At 54.8% G+C, this 21,410-nt stretch overlaps 1 protein-coding gene across 3 annotated transcripts in view; it reads right to left on the bottom strand.

Moving 5' to 3' along the window:
* The window catches only part of MAP2K3 (mitogen-activated protein kinase kinase 3), a 32,657-nt gene that overhangs the window by 4,465 nt on the left and 6,782 nt on the right, over positions 1–21,410 (bottom strand). For 2 of the 3 annotated variants that reach the window (XM_080382698.1, XM_080382697.1), the window contains exons 2-10: positions 8,885–8,917; positions 8,390–8,459; positions 6,511–6,559; positions 3,632–3,745; positions 3,019–3,138; positions 2,422–2,538; positions 2,216–2,267; positions 1,273–1,400; positions 551–628 (exon numbers count right to left, since the gene is read on the bottom strand). In XM_080382698.1, coding sequence (XP_080238824.1) covers positions 551–628; positions 1,273–1,400; positions 2,216–2,267; positions 2,422–2,538; positions 3,019–3,138; positions 3,632–3,745; positions 6,511–6,559; positions 8,390–8,459; positions 8,885–8,917 — 761 coding nt within the window. Of the gene's footprint in view, positions 1–550; positions 629–1,272; positions 1,401–2,215; positions 2,268–2,421; positions 2,539–3,018; positions 3,139–3,631; positions 3,746–6,510; positions 6,560–8,389; positions 8,460–8,884; positions 8,918–13,907; positions 14,360–21,410 lie in introns of those variants that run through there. The other variant, XM_080382696.1, reaches the window with a different exon arrangement.

Genomic DNA, 21,410 nt, shown 5'->3' with positions numbered 1-21,410 from the left:
ACCTCTCCAGCCAGTTCATGGGGAACTGGAGAGCAATTAAAAGCCAGACTCTAGGATGCCCTGCTAAGGCCACTGTCATCCAGATATCGGTGACTGGAGCTATTTGGAGCTGGCATCGTACACAAGTAGCTCTGTGAAACCAAGCAGAGGGGTACAAAGGAACCACGTGGGAATAACAGGCCTTTATGTATCCCCCCAGGATCCATCAGGAACACACAAGAAGGTAAAGAAGGGGAAGAAGATGGATTATCCCCTGGCAAGCTCGCCAGCCAACTTGGCAAGAGCCACAGCAGCCGCGGCAACGCTGGCTGCACACCCTGGCTCACAGCTACCTGCCCTAGGGCGAGGACCCCTGTGTGCACAGGGCAGTGCCTCCACCCCACGCCCTGGGTAATTCATCTCGTGGCCTGAGCTATCACACTCAGAATCCAGCCCCATTTGGTGGGCATCCACCCAGGGATGAAGCCACCAGCTGCCACAGCTCACTGCCAGCACAGACCCCATCCCAACCCCAGGGCTGCAGGGTGCCAGTCACAGCCCTTGGTGTTACCATTGTGATCCCCAGGCTCCAGACATCCGACTTCACATTGTAGCCTTTCTGGTTCAGCTCAGGGTTTATTCTTTCCGGCTGTAAAAGCAAAATGGAAGATATTACAACGCTAGTTCGTTTTCCCAGTGCAAACCCCACAGAGCAAATCTCAGGCTCCTAACCCCAGGTTGGGTGTATTCCTCATGCTCATGTCCCCACAGAGGCAAGGTCTGAGGTTAAATCTAGCACAGGTGAAAGCCACGTCTTGCTCCACACAACTCACACAAACTCTCCCCTCCAGCTCCTGAGTGAAACTTGTACTATGCCTGCAGCACAATCCCTGCCCTGGGAGCACAAGCTACCCACACAGATGCCACAGATGGCAAGGGGAAATTCATACTGACTTGAGGATGAATTGAAATGATCCTGCCAAGCAAAGCCTCAGCGTTTTCGAGCCAACAAGGAGCAGCCCTTCCAACCACCGCAACCAGCACCAGCCAGTCTTTTACCCCTCTGCAAATGGAAAGTGGTGGAGGAAGAATCTGCTGCAGGATTAACACACACAGCAGGGCTTACAGGGAGCCTAATCCCATCCTTGGAGGACTCTGTTGAGTCAGAAAGTCCAGAGCACTCTGAAGTGGTTTCTGTCTCAGGGAAGACGTGAACCAAGACTGATTTCTAAGCAGCAGCTTCTTTGAGTCAAGGCTGAAGGCTGCCAGCTCCAGTCCCACACAAGCACTTACAGCCATGTACGGTTTGCAGCCAGCATCCATGGTCTTCGCAACAGAGTCCACCAAGTAGCCGCTGATCCCGAAGTCGCACATTTTTACATGTCCCTCCTTGTTGATCAGCACATTGGAAGGTTTCACGTCTAAGAGAGAGAACAGGAGAGGGCAGACTGAGCCTTTGCAGAGGTATCACAGAGCCCGAGACAAGAGGGACAACTCCCTGCTGACCTGGGAGGGGACCAGGCAGGCCCTAACACAGGGGTAGGGAGACAAAGCCCCCACCACTCTTATTTCAATAGAAGTTGTTCACAGATAAAACTATAACCGTGCCCTCTGGGCAGAACAGGCTTCCTCTCTAACAAAGCAGGTTGAAAGGTTAAAATAAAACATTGAGGAGTTAACACCCAGCTCCTTAGGAGAGATTTATGCGCCCAATACAGCCTTAAAAGCCCACCTCTACCCAGTTCTCAGGAGAGCTTGTCTCATGTCCATCATGATCTGTCCACAGCTACACAAGCAACTATACCAGAATGAAGAGCAAGACCTGAGTGTTACAATTCCCATCTGTGACTTGATAAGGTCTCCTTCAGCCCTCGTCTTGGCAGAACTACCCAGCCAGGAAGGCTTGGGGATTTTGTCCCCAAGAGCTGCCTTTGAGGCACCTCTGCATCCAGAGACAGAGATGCCCATAAAAATACGGGTAGTGAGGAATCCAGTTATTATAGCCAACCCTTCACCTGGAGAGGAGGAAGAGACCAACGTCATGCCAGCAGACGCGTTAGGGATACATCTCAGGAACAGGCCTTGGGCATCTACATCTGTCCACCATGGTCCCAAGTACCATTAGACCCCATTGTAGGCATCCCAGAGGGATACACCTCCTGGAAAGGAGTTCTCCCATAATTTATGTCAAGGCTAGATCTCCAGCAACATCATGCTAACCCCATCCAGTACCTACCTCTATGGATTACGGAGAGTTTACTGTGCAGATGCTCCAGAGCTCGTACAATCTGGGGACAGAGCAAAAGAATACCCGTCAGCCACACACAGCACCAGCCTTCCACTGCAAACACTGCATGTTTCCACATGCTGCAGGCCTCAACAGAGACCTCCAACAGGCTATGAGGATGCACAAAACCACATAAGAACCCAAGAGGCACTCACAGACACTGCCATTTTCCCCAAAATGTCTTCAGGGATGGTTTTCTTCTTCTCCAGTACTTTCTTGTAGAATTTATCTAGGGAGGTGTCCATCAGCTCCATGCAGATCCACACATCGCCCTGCGGATGGAGAGAAAGCAGTTGAGAGGAAATTCCCTGGAAATCCCCAGGAGCTGCAGGAAGGGGTGCGGATGGATGGACAAATGGACACTGCCCCTTCCACACAGGGCAAGCCAAAGTCCTTGCCACACAGCCACTGTTGGCCACACCGCCAGCACACAGGCTCTGCACTAGGTAGCGATGCACACAGATCTCCAGGTACCACCAGAACTACCTGTGATGGCCTCCCTTCGAGGGTCTACCCCGAAGTCAGTCCAGGCCATGGGCAATGTGCTTGGGCATCTGCCACAGAAGTGCGGAACAGGACCTGGCCAGCACTGCCTGACAGAGGCAAGCCTTTGACTTAAGTCACGGCAGCACCTCAAACCGCCCAGCTGAGCTGAAGGCAGCAGAGGTGGTTTGGGACAGTTTAGTGCCTCCAGTGCAATCGCGCAGGCCCTGGGTGCTGTGCAGCCCACCAGCCTTCCACTGGCTCAGTACCTCACGGAAGAGGGCTCCGTAGAAGGTGACTGTGTAGAAGCAGTCAACTGTCCTCATGGAGATGTCCAAGTCCATCAGTAGCCTCTTCTGCTCCTGAGTGTTCACAGTTGCTCGAATCCTCTGAGGCAAACAGGAAAGAAGAGGGGTTTGATGTAGGTGGGATAACACCATTATCCCTCAGCCTGACCCAGACCTGTGGTTCTGAGGCCACAGCAAGCACTTCATGCTTATTTTCCAGCCAGTAGCACCAGGAGATGCCCAGATGCCCTCTTCCAGGCAGCACCTGAATGAAGGACAAACGCTTGGCAAGCCCTGCAGCGGAAGCAGGATCAGACCAGCAGCCTGGACAGGCACTCTAACATCCAGACCTTGTACTATCTAACTGCAGGCACCAAGCCTGGATTTCAAAGCCTGCTGATTAACCCCACAGTGCCCAACCACCATCAGCACAAACCCTTCAACAGCCAAGCCACAGCAGGAATACCGGAGGCTGCCGAACGGAGACAAGCCTGTCCCCATTTTGCTGCAACCAGTGGAGCTCAGCAGAATTTCTCCACCCCCCTGGAACTGCACATCCTGATCTCCATCCCCCTCAGCCAGCAGCTGCCCTCACCTTCACGGCCATGATGGTACCGCTCTGCGCGTGCCGGACTTTCTCCACCACGCCATAGGCCCCACGGCCCAGCTCTGAAATTGCCACCAGGTCATCAGCTTCCACCTCAAAGTTCTTTAGGGAGAGAGATAAAAAAAAAAAATAATCAGATACAAGCACGCTTAACAAGGACATCAGCAGAGGTCCGACGCTTGCAGCTCGCTCATGCAGAGCATTTCCAAGCAATGGTACCTACAGGATTCCACCGGCTCCTGTATGTACCAGAGGCACCACGCTTGGAGGAGATGGGTATAGTCTTGCTCTGTTGAACCAAAGCCCAAACCCTCTCATCCCTACTCGCCAGGGCTCATTTAGTTCCCCCTGTAGAGCTAGAGATCAGGACTTTCATCCTTTAAGCCAGGGCACACTGCCACTGGAAAGGGTACCAAAGGTTGATGCCTCTGCCTGCCCGGGATTACCCACAACAGGGTATTTCTGCTGTTGCTGAGCTACTTGCAGGATTTTAACAGCTCCCGTGCCAATACGGGGAGCCTCTGCCACAGCTCCAAATCCCCATGCACAGCCAGGGATCCCCCACCTCACCCTGCACCCAGGAAATCATCAGTCACAAACATACCTACGTGTCTAATAACACCTCTGCCTGTGCAAAGCCTCCCAGGTGAACCCAGCAACTCAATTCCCTGTTATTAGGGAGTTCAAACGGATTTTACCTACTTTTGATACTTTCTCCCACCATCAGAAAGCAGCCAGCAAGGTAAAATGTAAGTTAGCACCAATGAAAGAGCTCAGGTGAGTGCAACTATGCAAGTCTCACTTCAAACTGGACAAAAACCCATGGCCAGTGCTCAGACAAGTGAGTGCCCCATGCAGCAGGGAGCACAACCCACACACAAGTTTCCCTAAAGACGCGTTACCCTGTCATTGCCTGCTCTGCTGGGCCGGGCACAAACTGAGTGAGTGAGACACAGGCTATTTTTGGATGCTGTGTTCACCGCTCCTAATAAGTCACAGGCCTTCTTTTAGCCAGGCTTTATCCAACCTCCAGTTTTCCTCCGGTCTCAGGGAACTAAAATAATACCAGGATGCCAAATTACCCCAGTAGCCACAAAGGCAGTGAGGGTGGGAAACGCGCAAGGCGCAGTGCCGGATACCGTGCCTGCGAGCGACGCCCAGAGCGGACAGGAAACAGCCTCTGGCATTAAGGAGCCAAGCTAGGCGATGTGGCTGCTGGGCTCCTGGCCAGCAAGCTCCCCTCGGCGCTGGCCACAGCATGGCGAGCAGCGACCAGCTCCGCCGGACCTTGCCGCCAGCCCCGGCTCCGTTTATTCAAGCCAGATGTGCCTGGCAGGCGGCCGAGGCGGGGAGCGAGGGAGGTCTGCGCTTGAGCTCAGCACTGAGCTATGTGCTGCCCAGCACAGGAAGGTGCCGGCCCTTTCCTGGGCAGGACACTGGATCCAGAAATGAGGACAGCAGGGCTAAGGGGGACATGTCTGACCCCCCACCCTGCCGCCCCGGGCAGCTGGCAGAGGAGCAGTGCAGGCTCACAGCTCCTGCGGGGGCCTCCAGGAAGGATCTGGTGGTGCTTTTCAGGACACGTGTTCTGCAGTCGTTCCAGGTTATTGTTGGGTGGGTTTTTTTTTCCTGGCATTTACCCTAAGGCTTCCCCAGAAGCTGGCAGTTCCCAGCACACGCCAGGAACCAGCAGTGCCCTGCCCAGCAACAAGAGGCGATGCACCGACAAAGCCAGCGCTCCCCTCCCCTGGCAATGGGATGCACGGCATCGCCTGCATGGATCCGATGGACATGAGGTCATCGTCCACCCCCGTGGCTTAAAGCTGGCCTCATGCCCAAGCCCTCTTCCTCCATGATGCCACTCCAAAACACCTGGACCAGACCCCTCCTGCAAACACCGGAGCAGGCAAGGAAGCGAGTCTACAGAGCTTCCCCCAAGCACTACCCTTGCACACACCGTGCCCAGGCTGTGACAGAGAGCATCTCTCCCCAGGCTATTAATAACACACAACACGATGGCCAGAAAATGGCGCAGGCAGCAGGATTATTCCCTGGACCCAGCCAAAGCTTCCCCTCCTCTCCCCTAACTCTAAAACCTTGCACACCAAGGGGCCCAGATCCCACCAGCCAAGCTACCTCCCAGCCTGGAAGGTAAGCAGCTAGATATAGGGCTGATCCAACACATGGTATTTTTAGCTCGCTTGCCAACAGCCTTCTGCAGCCCCAGGAGAGCCCGTAACAAGAGAATGAAATGAAAGAGACACAGTGGCTATTTCTAGCAGTGTTTTTCATCAGGTCACTAGGAAAGGCTTTGGAGAGCTGGAGAGAAGCTTTGTGCCCAGCTTCTCCTGGGCCATGGGCAGCAACAGAGCCCTGCAGAGAGTCAGGACAAAGGGGACTTTGGAGCAGCCAGAGAGCGTGGTGAGGCCACACTGATTTAGGGCAGATGGGCTGGGTCCATCCCTTCAGACCGAGGTGGCTGGTGGGGCTGTCAAGGGACCACTGTGACCTCCCACTATGGACAAAACCAAACACCTAGCCTTTGATGCCACCCACCTGCCTTGCAAGTGCACGGGCTCAGAGACACCTTGCAGGCAGGGTGACATGTTCAGCTCCCCAACAGTCACTGCCCTAAATACACACAGATGCTCCATTGCTTCACGGGGAAAACGTCCTGCTGTGGGATGTTTCATCCCTGCAGAGATGCATCCCATGAGGCGGCACAGGAGGACACTGTCCTTCTCACAGGGTGCTACGAGATCCCAAGATCTGATCTAACAGGTTGTCAGGCATGATCCATAAAGCTCTCCATGCATGGGGCAAACAAAATTGGAAGCAAGCAAAAAAGAAAACACATTGACACGTACTTTATCTCCAATGGTAATGAACGCTCTGGAGTCCAAGTTCCTCGGGGGCCTGCAAGAAAAGAGAAGAGTCAGGAGAAAGCCCAGCTCCATTAACCCCCTTGGCCAGAGCCAGGTTTCATGTTCCTTCAAGCACTTTCAGCCGCTGCTTTCCACCATGCCTTGTTGTCGTGGGTTCAAACCAGCCCCCTCCAAACACCCACAAATGCTTTCATCGTGCCAGTGACACCTCAACCCCACACCCACCAGGCAGTCGCTGCAGGCAGGCAGCAAGAATCCCAGACAGCCAGATAGGTGAGACATGCATCAATCCAACAGGCTACGAAACCATCCCTGCTCAGGAGATGAGCCCAGGGAACCGAGACCGACAGGATGACATGTTTCTGTGGCAGAGCAGCTCAGCTGTCATGTTTTGACAGGCAGGTGTTGTAACAGGACAGCCACGTAGCCTGAAACACACACACCGAGGGAACTACAGGTAATTCCTCCCCCGTGAGTCATTTGTGTACACTCGCAGGCCTGTTTCAGGCAGCGTGGCAGGCAGAGCAGGCAGCACTTCAGTGTCACGCTTTGCACAACACTGTGCAGGCTCAAGTCTTCCTTTATGGCTTTTTTCCTCCTCGCTGCCCGTTTCCCATTACGGGCAGCACGGTACTTTTAGAACCAGCATGAGCGTTTTGTCCCTCATGCCTCACTTCTCTGTTCTCCCCATCCCCTAGGACCATCTAAGAGCGGAGACTGCCCAACTGGTTTAACCTCTCAATTCCCATCAGAGCCACACAGCAACCTCCAGCTTCAAGGAAGTACTTCAGGCTCACAGAAAAGTATTTGCACTGCACAAATATTTGCACTGGAGCCTGAAAAGCACAGAGAAAAAGAGTTGACTCTGGGCATGCAAACACCCCACAAACTCTGGCGTGATGCCTTCTCTAGGGGAAATTCAAACACCGATAGGGGAGACGCAGATGCAGCTGTGGGAGGAGGAGACGGCTGTTGCATGCAGGGCTCTGCATGTGCATGCTGGCTGCACAGCATTAACGGGGGAGTTCCCCCAGCTCCTCCTCTAGCAGATCTGCCCTCTCTACCTGGGAGTTTTGGTAGTGGTACTTCCCCTTCAGAGATTTCACTGCTCTCTGGAACAGGTTTCTGGAGCAAGCAAGGCTCAGCAGTGGAGATGCAGCCCGAAGTGTTTTGGAAGAGCACCACGGAAGCGGAATTTTAGCCATCTGCTCTTTGTCAAACTAAGCGCCGCTACCCTGGGCTCTGCCCTGCAGCAGCCACATGAAGCAAACAGGGCAGAGAGAAATTCCAATGCCCTGAGACCCTGCTGGGCGCAGGCCCTCAGCACCAAGCAACACAACCTAAGATGCCTGCATCCTCCTCGCACCAAGGTCAGGAGCTGCAAACAACTCAAACTGGCCCTGACACACAGGTCAGGGGAAGGATGCCCAGTCACGCAAAGCATCCCCCAACCCTCGCTCCCCTGCTCCCACCATGGTCCAGCTGCCACCACCCCTTCTCTTCCCTCGCACTAAAACAAAAAAACCTTCCACTTCTCTTCCCTTGGGCAGATTTGCTCTCTCCACCATGTCTTTGCCCTTTGGCATCAGCACAGCCATGGCAGAAAGACCAAAGTCTCCCACCAGTCTCTAAGCCTTTGCCTTTCAGCCAAAAATCAAACAAATAAAAAAAGGTATCTCCCAGAAAGCCACGCACTGTGCATGGAATTGCACACACGTGCGTGCAGACACTTCTCATCACCGACATGCCAGAGCTTAAGAAAAAAATTAACTATGCTGATTCTGTGAAGTCTCCCCTCGAGACAGCGCTGAATCCAGCTCCGGAGAAGTACCGGTTGGCTTTAAGCAGCAAAGATGCTTACGTTGTGTTGGCAACGGGCTGTTTGATGGGGACACATGTTATCCTCAGGTCCCGTTTCTTCTTGCTTTTCACTGGAAGAGAAGATGCACAGGTTAGGGTTACAACCGGCATTTTTACTTTTCTTCCTTCAAGCATTCTCTTGCCTGCAGTCGTCACATAAGGGAGGCAGGGCCTGGATCCCCTACACTATGCAGCTATGACAAGATGCCAAGAAGGTTACAGTGCTCACGACCATTTGCCCAAAATTTCAGGCAAGAGCCAGAAGCACAAGTTGGCCTCAATGCCCGTCAAGCACTTCCATGCAGAAATACCCAGGGGTGCTCCAGCAGAGACCATTTCCCAAGTCTCACAGCCAAGCACTGCCCTGCAGTGCTCCTCAGACACCCCAAAAGTGCTCTTCACCCTTCACGGCCATTAACAGTCCCCTCTCTTTGGGGATTTTCATTACTGACATTCAGGAGATGGGTTAAAGCTGCGAATTCCGCTGGGCACTTACCCGGTTTGTGCGGCTCCAAGGATCCTTTGGAATCTGAAAGAGAGACAGGAGACCCCAGGTCAGCCTTCAGGCTCCAGAGGAGCCGGGTACAGCCCCGTACCCCTCGGTCCCACGCAAGGGCTGCCAGAGCTCAGCCCAGCAAAGCCTGGCCTGGTCCCCGTTTCTCCAGCCACAAGAGGTCCCCACGCCATTAGTGATGCACAGGGCTCCCAGCCTGGCTGCTCCTTGCCCCCCAGCCCCCAGCCAGGCCCTCTCGGGAAGAGCCAGACTCAGGTGGGATCTGGCATGGAAGACGACGGCCATCAGACCTCAAGCAAAACCAGGGAGTTCGTCCCAGCAGGAGAGGACACCCCGCAGGCGGCGAAGGGAAAGCAGGGCAACCCCAGCCAAGAGCTGGCTACCAGAGCCAGCGGTGAGCTGGCCAGAGCCCGACTTGTGGCCACTGAGACCCCACCGGCACGGCGCAATCCCATCAGGAGCGCCTGGCAAGGTGATGCTTTCTTCCCGCTCCTCTCCGACTCCAAGAAGCACTGAGATAACACAATGCGCTGCTGCAGAGGGAAACCAGGCAGGTCAAACGCGGGGGATAACCAGCACGGGGGCGGGGGGCAGCAATGGGCAGAGGACACCTGCGCAGGGCTGAGGGTCGGCAATCTGCAGTGCCGTGGACCCCAGGCTGCTCACCTGGGAAGGTAAAGAGACCACAAGGGTCTGGGGTGGGGGCTGAAGTGACCCAGCTGAGTGCATCAGAGCCCTGATCTCTCCCAGGGGGGACAAGGGGGCAGCTGCACTTTGCAGCCAAAGGCGCTTCTGGCCGCACAGACCAGGGAGATGCATCGGAAAGCACAAAGAGCAAGGTGTGCTGCAGGCACCGGGCTGGAAGCGGATGGCTCGGCATGGCCTTGGATAGCCCTTCAAAACAGCTCCTACCTGGAGGAACAGGCGTGCAGACAAAGTCCAGCATTCCAAAGGCTGCCGGGGAAGGGAGGGGGAGAGGCGAAGGAGCTGGGATTTTGCAGCAAGAGACGCAGCACCATGCGAGACCTCCCGCAGCAGCAGTGAGACAGAAGGATGATACAACTCCAGCATGTTCCCAGAACAGACAGCCCCTGTCCCCATCCCTGTCCCCTACCAGCCCCAGACGCCTCAGCTAAGACGTGTGCCTGAATCCCACTTTTCCACTCCTGTCCTTCCCCCAGTGCAAACCTCACTGAGGCTGCAGGTAAAAGCTGGTCTGCAAAATACTGCAAACGTCCTAACTGCGGGACCAGCAGCATCCCTCCAGGCTGAGGGAATCAGCGCCGATCAGTCCATACCCCCATTTTATCTGCCACCTTTCCTGCACCAAAGCCAGCCCATAAGGTCTGAGACCAGCGCAGTTCCCATCAGCTACAGCAGGAATGTGAAATTCCAGCTCAATGAAACCAGCCAGCGAGCAATACCACCCCAAACCCATCCCACTTGGCTGGAAACCACCGCTGGAGACCTGACCATGTCACGGCAATCCTGCCTTTAATTCATGAGACTGCAAAGTTTCCCCTCCCCATCACCCACCCAGCAGAGCTGCAAAGGGGACTATCGATAGCCCAGCATGCCCACTGACGGCACTGCAAAACACCTGGTTAGGCAACAACGAGAGCAAATGCCAAATGGAGCCAAAGAAAAGGTGCCATCCATGGGTTCAGAACTGCCTCCCCTCCCCTCACACAGCGTCTCGTGGCTCAGCGTGGGAGGCTGACCACAAAACCTAAAAACCGGGGTCCCCAGAGTCCTTCTGCATCCAGGCAGGTTGGGGAGCTCACTGTGAGCACACATTCCATTCCATCCCATCCCAGGGGATGGATGTAGCTCGCTGCTGACCAGGAGCCTCGCACCGAGCATTTTTCCCCCATGACCTGCTCTGAAACACAGTGGTTTGCATGCAGCCCCCACGGGCAGCTATCAGCCAGACCTCTACACCAAGCCCTGAAATGCCCCCCATCCCATTCCAGCTGGTATTTTGCTTCATCTGTTTGCTCTCCCTCTCCCCAATTGCCATAGTAACTCCGCACAGCCGACACAAAGCGCCTTCTGTGCCGGGGTGACTCACGCAGCAGGAGCGGGGTCCGCAGGCTGCTGGAGCCAGGCGTCCCGCAGGCTGGCGGCCGCCCTTCCTCAGCCCTGGCTGCAAGAGCGAGGCCACAGGGAGCCGGCAGCACCCAGCCTGGGGTCAGGAATCAATGGGGCACCTTGTTCAGTGGAGCCCAAGGAGCAGGCGAGGGGGCTGGCAAGCTTGGGTTAGCGGGGCAGCATCGGGGAGGGTCCCAGTGAAAGCCCCCTGCACCGTACAGGAGTCATTTAACACCTCTACGCATTGGCCATCCCCCACCAACGCTGCTACAGCAGGGGTCCTACACGCCAGCCCACCTCCCTGTACCCCCAAAACTGCTGCCTTTGAACTTCCCAACATTGTACCACCAGGGTCAGCGACCAGCCCCTTCCCACCCCGTCTTGCCGAGCCCCAAAAAGCACTTCCCACCTCCAACATGAAAAAGCACTGATTAAACCGGCAGTATTCTGCCACCACTCCCAGGCTCCGGGTGGGCCACCTACATCAGTGGAAAACTCAGCTCAGCCCACGCCTGCAGGAATAAAATCACCCACGACGCTGCCCTGCAGCCGGGGGAGCTGAGGCAGAGATCAGATTCGCTGTTCCAGCTCTCCCCAAATTTGCCACGAGCTTTCCAGCAGCCCACAGGCTGGCCCCAGCTCCTGCTGCGGGGAGGAGCGGGCAGGCACCCCAGCCTCCTGAGCACAGCCGGGGGGGAAGAAAAAAAATTTTACAAAGGAAAATAAAGAAAAAATATAAAAAAGGAAAAAGAAATAAAGAAAAATGAAAAAAGAAAAGATGATGAGCAGCCCTGCCCTGAAGCTCTGCACAGCCTGCAGGCAGAGCCCCGATGCAGGAGCTGGGGGCCCAGCAGAGCCCCCCATTATTGCACAGCCCAGCAATCGCCCCCCAAGCTCCCCAGGGCTGCGGGGCTGCCTGCTGCAAGCCCCAGAGCTAGATGCATCACCCCCCGGGGGGGTGACCTTGTTGCCAAGCCTCTACAGCCCCCCCGGGAAAGCCCAGGCAGTTTCAGGGTGAATGAGGCTGGAGGAAGGACTGGGGGCAGGGGAGAAAAAAAAGAAAAAAAAAAAGGGGGGGGTAGAGAGGCAGTGGGATGGGCATGACAAGACCTTGCAATTTAAGCCCGGGGGCACTCTGGGGGGGCAGCGCTCGCCTACAGCCCCCACAGGCAGCTGCTCTCAGCTCCTTCCCAGCGCAGGCCTGGGCACTGTCCCTGCTCCACGCCTGGGACTCAGCACCATCTCTCCCACATTTGGGATCCCGGTAGGGCCAGTGCAGGAAGAATTGCTGGAACACGAAGCATAGTTTATGTCACCTGGAAATACTCCAGCGTCCCAGGGCACTGGGCTCTTGCGGGAGGTGTGCCTGCAAGCACAGAGCAACACAGCTGCCCTCGGGAGATCCCTCCGTGGGGGGCACAAAGGCAGCAGCGGGACAAGGCAATGTGGGGTCACATCCCGGTTACCCCTGCCAGCCCCGAGCGGGCAGGACGGCTGGGCACTGCCGCTGTGGCACCCTGGGCAGCAGAAGGGGCTGCCAGCTGCGGGGACACATGGCACAGCGCCTTGCACCCGGGCAGGGGAAAATTAGCTGACAGAAGTTCCTGGTGAGGACAAGATTGTAACCCACGTGACGCCACAGGCACGTAACTGCATCCTTCATGCTAAGAAAGGAACCATTTCCTCCTAAAGAAAAAAAAAAAAGCTAGATTTTTTTTTTCTCATGCTATAACCTCCACCAGCTAAGAACTGCCACAGACATTTCCTGGAACTGCTTAATTCAACACCAAATCCCTGTCCTGCTGCCACCAACTTCAGTCCTATAGAGCTGCACCTCTCCCCGGGAGGTGTATCCTTCCCACTCTGCTGGCGTGGGTGGAGAGAAACGAACAGGACAATCTAAAGAACTGTAAATAAAACTTTGCCTGAGCCGACCTTTGAAATTAAACCTCTCCGCTGCCTCCCCAGGGCTCTGGTTCCAGCCCCAGGTGAAGTCCCAGGGGCAGCTGCGGCACAGGAGGCTGCTCCGAGAGCCGCACCGCTTCATTAGGGCTGGGGAAAATGTTTCGGATGCATCCCACTTCTCCTCGATGTGAGAAGAGTCTAATGCCATGGATGGGGCAGAAGGCTGGAGGGTGGATCCCAGCCCTGCTGCAACAGCGCTGGAACAAAAAAGCATCAAGGGGGAGGGGGGAAATAAATTAGAGGCAGGGTGCAAAGCAGAGAGGGGAATTTGGTTGCTTTGGTCATGAGAGCCAGCTCCTCACAGGCACACTTTGTGCTATTTTCCACTGCTGAGAGTGGAAAAAGCTATCTGTGGAAGTGGAAAAAGGGCTCTCAACCTGCCGAGAGCCATCACTCATCAGCCCGCTGAGGTCCCGCTGCAGAGAGGGGCTCCTGCGGGTCACTGCCGCCCCGTGCTCATCACTTCTGCAAAAAAAAAGCGAGCGAGGAGGAGGAAAAAAACACGCTTCAGAAAAAGCCCCTTGCAGCCCCAAACCAACCTGTCTGCACTGAATCAGAGCTCCTGCCTGCCGTGGGCACCCGCCTTCCTAATGCAACAGGCTTTTTAGCAGGGGACGACCACGCAAGAGCTGCTGGAAAACCCTGCATCCCAGGAATGCAACCAAAACCGGAGCCAGGAGCTAGCTTTACCAAATATTTTCCTTTAGCCACGCTAGTTTGTTTTTTTTTTTGTTACAATTAAGATGCCAGTATCTCAACCCCACATAAAACATGCCAGTTTCCAGGTTTAAAAATAGATCCCCAGCTGCAAATATGACCCCCAGCACAAGCAAGAAGAAGTAAAACCGCATGGATTGACCCAAAAAAGTTACACAGCCCCTTTTAGCACCAAAACCAGCCCTTTGCTCTCCCCCACCCCACCACGTGTTTTGGAAATTGCAACATCTACCTTGCTTCTTGTCCATGGTTTCCCAGAAATGAAGAACAGCGCCGGCACGCCTGGCAGAAGAGAGGGATGGGGGCGGACTGGAAGAGGGAGGGGAAAAAAAAAAATCCTGCAGGATCCAGCACACAGCTCTTCTTGCAAGCCCCAGTGATTATTTTCAGTGGGAATGCATGGCCCAAAGCGCTTGCCAGCTTCACGCAGCTCTGCTCGCCCAGTGGCCCCAGCTCCCGGGGGTCCGCGAGACTGGGAGCAGCGACGAAGGCGAGCGGGGGGAGAGAGGGAAGGTAGTGCCGTGTTCGCTCATCGGCAGCTGCCGAGGTTGGCCGGTCTCAGCTCTGATTACCCTTGAAAGCTCAACAGTTGTAAAAACTGCAGCAGCGAAATAGCAGGTGACGTCAACAGGAAACTAGGGGGGAGCCAGCTCCAGCGCCGGGAGCCATTGAGGCACTGGGCTGCTACAGTGCATCCCGGTGGGACGCGTTTTCTTCCGACAAATTAAACCATCCAAAGCCAGCCTGCAGGCAGAGAGGCTGAGCCCACTCCTGCCTCCTCCACCCCCCTTCCCCAGGCACCCCACCGGAGCGAGCCTGGCGCGGGGTCCTGCCAGCACCCAGCATCAGCTGGCCAGTGCAGAGACAAGCCCACGTTCACAGGCTCGGGCACAGAGGGGGTGCCAGGATAGAAAGAGGTCACACGCTTCTTGGTGCTGCAGGTGACACGCTAATTGCTTTGCCACTAACAACTATTACCACAACAAATAGTAGAAATATTGTTCCATGACAATACCGGCACAGAGCTTAGCAGCTATTCCAGGGTGACAACCGAGACGGCATCTCTGGTGGCAAAATATAAATCGCTGCATGGATGTGGCTGGTAAATAGCAAGGGAGAGAGGTGAAGGCGTGGAAAAAACCCTATCATTAATTTCTCTGCAAACACATGCAAGAAAAGCTACGGCAAAGTGTTGCTGCTCTTCCCCTGTCCCTCCAAACCGGCCCGGCAGAAGCCAGCATGACATTCCTGATCAAAGCCAGCCTCAGCTTTGACAGGCTGCAGCTTTGTTTTTGATTTCCCTGTCAGCCTAGAGGGGAGATACTGTGCCAGCTTCTTTACCTTAAACTAATTATAGAAAATATGCCTCCAGTTTGCTCCTGAGCTATTCCCCAAGTTGAAGGCTGTGCTGGGCCATACACATTTGCAGGCAGAAAAGTCAGAGGTCAAGGTAAATGCACATACCAACATAATGAGTGACTAATTTTAAATAGTGTTTATATAAGCCCCAGAAGGACTGCGGAAGATATTTTCTCAGGCACATTTCCATTCCCAGGGTATAGTTTCAGGCACAGATCATCAGCACATAAAGGATGCTGACGCAGGAGCTGCTATCACGGATGGCACCAAGAGCGACCAGCACGTGTCCCCGGCACTCCTGGAGAGAACGATGCTGCATTGTCCTCCTGTCATTAACTCTCTGGTTTGATGGCTAATTCCCTGACCCAGACATATGATGCTCCAAGGATCTTTACAGACAGCCAGAAAGTCAGCGCTGCTTTGGAGCAGAAAGTCCTGCACCCAGCAGGTGGGATGGGAAACACGATTTCCTTTGAATCAGTCCTGTTGGGTTTCAGTGCCTGGGGACCAAGGGCGGTATAAAGCAGAGCTTCCCAACATCTCAAAGAGCATCTTAAAAAATAAAACAAACAAACAAAAGAAGAAAAAAACCAAACCAACCCAAGCATCCTTTCAAGTCTCACTGTTGGCAGCTCTTTCTAAAGTTTGCCGATGCAGTAGAAATTGTCTGGCCTTGAAAGACGCACACCGTTTGCCACTAATCATCAGGCTTTTACACGCTACAGGTAATCCCGAAGGAACAAAAGGCATCGGGTGTTGCACCAGAGTTAAGAAAACCTCCCCACGTCTCAGTGCCGGGACGTCACCCTGCGACAGGGGAGGGAAACAGGGGCAAAGCCAAGGCACTTGCTGCAGGTGCAGGTACACCGGGGGCCAGGGACAAGGATGGCTCCCACCTCTCCCCACAGCCTCCTGCCGGTGGGGTGGGCTGGCTTGAATACGTGGAAGAGCACAGCAGTGAGCTCAAGCGGTGCCCTACCGATGCGGGGGTCCCTCTCCCCACCCCTCCCCTGCCAACAGGCAGCATCTCCCGAGGGCGCTTTGGTTAAGGCTGGGTCCCCAGCGCAGCCGGGGGGACTGGGGAAGAGCCGCTTTGCCGTGAGTGGAAAAAGGGGAACGTCCCATTTAGGGTCGGCCAGGAGTTATTTTATAGGCGTGTGTTGGAGAGTTAGAAAAAAATTAATGGCTTCACTTGCCCCGAAAGAAGAGCTGCTGCCTAACCAAGGGGAAAGGGTGACTTTCACGGGATACCCCTTCCCCTCTGAGCAGAGAAAAGCCCGTGCCCCAGCTGGCCATGCTGTCCCAGCACCACGCTGCCTGATGCCCACTGCACCTCAGCACCCGGCCGGGAATTGCAGCAGCTTCCCTGGCCAAGGCTGCCCCAAGTCCGGGATGCACTTGCCTTTCCACGAGGTGCACATCCTATGGGAGAGCCCCACGTGCCTGAGGACATGCAGCCTGGAAACTCTGCTGCAGCTCTGTTTTTTAAACAAAGCCTTTGAACAAATCCAATCGGAAAGGGAACAGGGTCATCCTTCTCATCCCCTCGGATGGCGCTTGGGGACGATCAACCACCAATACTGCGCAGGGCTCATCTCCAGCAGTGCAGGATGTCACCCCAATGGTGCCACCAGGACTGGGCAGGAGGGAGACTGATGCAAGAGAGAAGGGTGCAACCTCCTGGTACCCAGCGAGGGATCTGGGAGGCCGATGTCCCCGCTGCCACCTCCGGGGCTCCCACCCACACCCAGCCTCCGTGCACCAGCCAGATAACACCGCACGGCCGGCTCTGCCAGCAGCTCCAGGAGGATGTCACCGCCCAGTTACATTCCAGTTGTATTTTTAGGTTACCTGCATAACCCCGAGGGCTGGAAAAAACGTTTGATTTTGTGTTTTGTTCCCAGGTGGCAGCTTGCTATCCAGCCCTGCGACGATGGAGCACGCAGGCTCCCCTCCGAGCAACCACATGTAAGCAGAGACCAGGCTTGCTTTACGAAGCTGAAAAGCGCCAGCTAGCTGGTATTTGCGCTATGCCGTTATAGGACAAGCTACGTACATGCCAAGAGTTGTGCTGCTTTGCACCACAGCTTGTGCAAAACCCTGGTGCAAAGGTGGTTACGGGCAGAGAGGCACCTCTTCGGAGCAGGCGCCGCGGGGCGGGCAGAGCGCTCACTGGGAGTGATGCCACAGGGCTGCACGCTCCTCCTTTGCATCCATTGCTCCAGCTGGATTTTCTCCCCCAAAAAGCAGCAGCAAGAGGCTGTACCTCCTCAAAGCTCATCTGCACAATGCCAACGTGGACCCACCAAGGGTAGGCTGGGGTGAGGGGGTGGGATAATGCTTGGGATGGGCAATTAACGCAACCCACAGCTCATCAGGAACCACGAAGCTGGGCAGCACACGAGCCTGGCCAGCCTGCAGGGTGCACGGCCAGTGTGAAACCTTTGGCCACCAGCCATCTCGTGGGACCAGCACGGGCTGGAGACACTGGCGTGCAGCCATGAGACAAAGATCTGGAAGCAATCCCAGCCCCAACACCTTACTTGTCAGCAGAAGGCAAAGGAGACAGTGCTTAGAGAAAAGCAGAGAGCATGCTAACATAAAAAAAACAAACTCAGAGAAAAAGGAAGAGGCAGAGGCACTGTCACTTGTACCTATCTCCCTGGCAGGGGTACCCAGCCCTCCCCACAGTGACGCTCCTCCCTTTGATTTCTCATCCCATAGGTGAAGCCATGAAAAAACATCTGTTTGGAATTGATGTGACCGGCTGTTGACAGTTTCCTGATGGGAGAGAAAACTCAAACTCTTTTTGGAATAGATCAGCTTGACAGGAGGCACGAGGTCAGGTAGTGGGATAGGAAAAGAGTCATTTGACTTTTTGTCAGCTGTAACTCAACTCCAGAGTCAACACACTTTTTCTATCCAAATTGGCACAATTCAAGTACTTCCAGGTGCCCCCAAAACTCTGTAAACTCAGCAAGAGAGCAAAGTATTCCCCCTCTGCTTCTAATGCAATGCCTTAAATAAAAAATATTAGCTTTCTACCACCCTCCCTCCAATTTATTTTGGGTAGGGATAGAATTATTTCATCTCTGCAAACGATGTAAGACCACAGGCACCTGCTCTGAAAATGAAATTTATGGAGCAGGGTAGGGGGGAAATCCAAGGAAGGCCTCGATGTCCACAGCCACCTGCTTTGGGAGAGGGGCAGAAACAAGAGACCAACCCAGGTGCTTCCCTGGCCCAGAGGCTTCAGGCAGGACTTTCCTGAAACCAGCATCTGCGCTGAGGAACAGGGCAGGCAGCTGGCTCAGATGGCTCGCAGTGACGTTACCCTCCAGGACCTGGAGTGCTTTCCCTCTCCTGGGATGTCCCAGCGATGCCATCACAGCTCGGGCAGCCAAAGCCTGTGCACCTTCAGAAGAAAACCTCTGATCTCCAGCAGTGACCTGGCATTGCATCTCCAGGGTGGAGGAGCGGGGTAAGCCTTCAATCATTTCTTCCAAAGCTCAGTGCCCCTCCAGCAGCTCAAAGAAAGAAGCAGGCAAGCACTGTGGTACACCGTCCTACGGCTCCTGCTGTCCCACACCAATTCTTTGCTCTTTTTGGTGTATCTTCAGTGCCACCCCTCTTCCCTGCCTCTCACCCTCTCCCCTCCCCACTCCAGGGAACCAGCAAAAGACACAAATGCGAAGGGCTTATCGTGCCAGAGAGCTGGCGCAAAGCAGACACAGCCAGTTCAAGTCCACGGTTTGTCCAGTGAGGTTTTCCAAGAGAGAAATCCACCCCCATCACAAGGTGAAGGGGGAACCAGGATGTTTCCCAAAGCTCGGATGAGGCAAAGAAAAACCACAGGCTGAGAGCAGCCAGGGTATACAGAGACTGTCCAATTCCCCTCAGGCCAGCACTCAGCCCTATCTCCACAAAAAGCCTGTTACCACACTCAAACCTCAGCACCCAGCTGAAAAGCGTCAGTCTTAACCGCTAATGATGCTCCCAAGTCAAGAGAGGTGGCAGGTGACCCGTTTGGTCCCCATAACCTGCTTGCAACAGGGCTGGGAGTAAGGGCTGATGTAGCCAGGGGAAAGCTGGCTCCTGAGAGCCCTAGGAGGGCTCAGGGCAGCAAGCCGGACCCGCAGCCCCCTTTCCTGGCATTAGCCACGCCACCCCTCTGAGCAACGCTGCACCCCTCCTGCCCTCCCACCGCTGCTCCTCTGCCCCAGAGGACAGGCTACATCCACACTCCCAGAACGAGTCCCGCATCCAGCTGGTCCATGAGATCAGCTCCTGCTGCTCACTGGTTTAGGAAGTTAAAGATATATAGATATACATATACACACCTTATAAAGACAGGTAAGTAAAAGAGCACAACGTACTTGCTAAGCTCCACGTTTTGCAGAAATCACCTGCAAACATTTCTCCTTTGTTCCTCCAAACTCCCTGCTGCAAAGCTCAGAAATCTGCACCCCCCATTATAGGCTGGACCACCAGCACGCTGAAAGCCCCGCTGCCCAGTACCACCCTGCACCGCCCCCTCCTCCCTGTGGGCTCTTATCTGAGGCTGCACCAGCTCTGCATGGGGAAAACACGTATTTTGTGGCAGATTTGTCCAGTACCCACAGGGCAGCTTTGATTCATGCCTGCGAAAGGCAGAGGCTCCACAGGCAACGTGCCCGCAGCTCACCACCATGGTCCCACACAGCCACCAGTAAGAAGGGCACAGCCTCACTCCACTGGTCCCTTTGGGTGGGCTTTTTCCCCACCCCCTTTCTTCACTCCTCACCTACCTCTCTCAAGTCCACCTATTGCACTGCAATTTTGCAATGTTCAGGGGAAGTGAGCACTGCAGGCTTTTCCTGGTAAAGCCGGATTAAAGAGCTGTCACTCCATCCCAGGAAGCCAGAGGTGTCTGCAGACGGGCCAGTCCCAATGCATCTGGCTCACGTCCCAGTTCAAGAGCTTGCAGGCTGTGACTCAGTGCAGTTCAGCCTGCAGCTTCTCGTAGGGCACGCTCAGGGCTTCTAAGAACCGTTTCCATTTAAATAAGAAGTAATGCATTTTTTACAACCCCCTCTACCCCTGAAGAGTGAGCCTCACATCAGCATTTTGGGGAAAGGAGCAGTGCTCTGCAGGGCAGCACATGAAACGGCAAGGAGAGGAGCCGGAAAGAGACATGTGAAATGTCAAACCTGTTTGAGATAAAGGGAAACACACGCTGGCTCCCTTCCCCGAGATGGTTACAAGCAGTTTCCCTCGCTGAGCTGCAACTGTAAAACCCCATGGGGAAATCTGCAATTACCGAACGTGAAATTCTTTGTGGGTCCAAAATTAAGGGTAAACTCTTGCAGCAACCTGGAATGTACACAAAGAAATCACACGAACGGGAGAGATGCTGGAGGAAAAGCCAAGTTGTTTTCTAGCACCTGAGCAAAGCACACACAGAGCTGATAAGAGTTTCAATTAAAATTCACTCACAATTTCTGCCTGGTAGTTTCTAGAGGCACCTCCTCCAGCCTCCACTTCACTCTCACCACCCAGGCATCCTTCAAGAAGCCAGGCAGAGGCAGGTGTAATTAATACCTGCAAAAAGCTTCTCTTGGGCAAGCGAGCAGCACCTGCAGAGCACAAGAGGCAGCACAGCCACAGCACAGCCCTGCAGGGACCCTGCGCTCAGAGGACAACCCCAGCCCCGGCCGGTGCCAGCCATCCTCCAGCACCTGGTCCTCACCACTGGTGGAGGCATCGATGCTCAGAGCCAAGCAATCGCAGGGATCAACTAAAAACCTGGGGGAAGCAGGCTGCAGATCCTAATGAAGAGTGAACACAGGGGGTTGTACAAGCAGCAGATCTAACACACCCACCGCATCCTCCTTTTTTTGGCAACAGGCAGGTGCTTCCAGCCTTAAGGAAAATGGGTGCTGCCAAGAGAGACAGACGGAGCACAGCACGGAGGCTGGTACAGGTCCATGCTGGTCCCCCAGCAGCATCATCACCCGCCTCCCACCCCCACCCCCCGGCACTCGCATCCTCCTTTCTGCACAGTTGCATCGTTTTTTTTCTGACCACTGAGCTCTTGCCCAAGGGGATGGCAGCTGACAAGGAGCATCGTGGGTGAGCCGGGTTCAGATTCAGCACAGGGTGGATGATTCTAGCTGTGGGGAGACCAGGGAAACCTCGAAAGCCAGCTGAGCACACGTGCACGCACACCAAGATGTCTTGCACTGCCCTGCCCTGTGCTGGCAGGGGTTTTCTGGGTGCAGACACGGGGGTTTACAACAGGCACATGGGGCTGGGCCCGTCACCTACCCCCAAGCACCTTTTAAAAGTGCTTGGAAGATGACAAAGAGCAGCCAAAGCAACATATTAGCACGAGATC

The sequence above is a fragment of the Falco punctatus genome (assembly GCF_963210335.1).
Source record: "Falco punctatus genome assembly, chromosome: 4".
NCBI classification, from domain to species: Eukaryota; Metazoa; Chordata; class Aves; order Falconiformes; family Falconidae; genus Falco; species Falco punctatus.
Note: the sequence above shows the minus strand (reverse complement) of the source record. Positions and strands in the feature narration are given on the sequence as shown.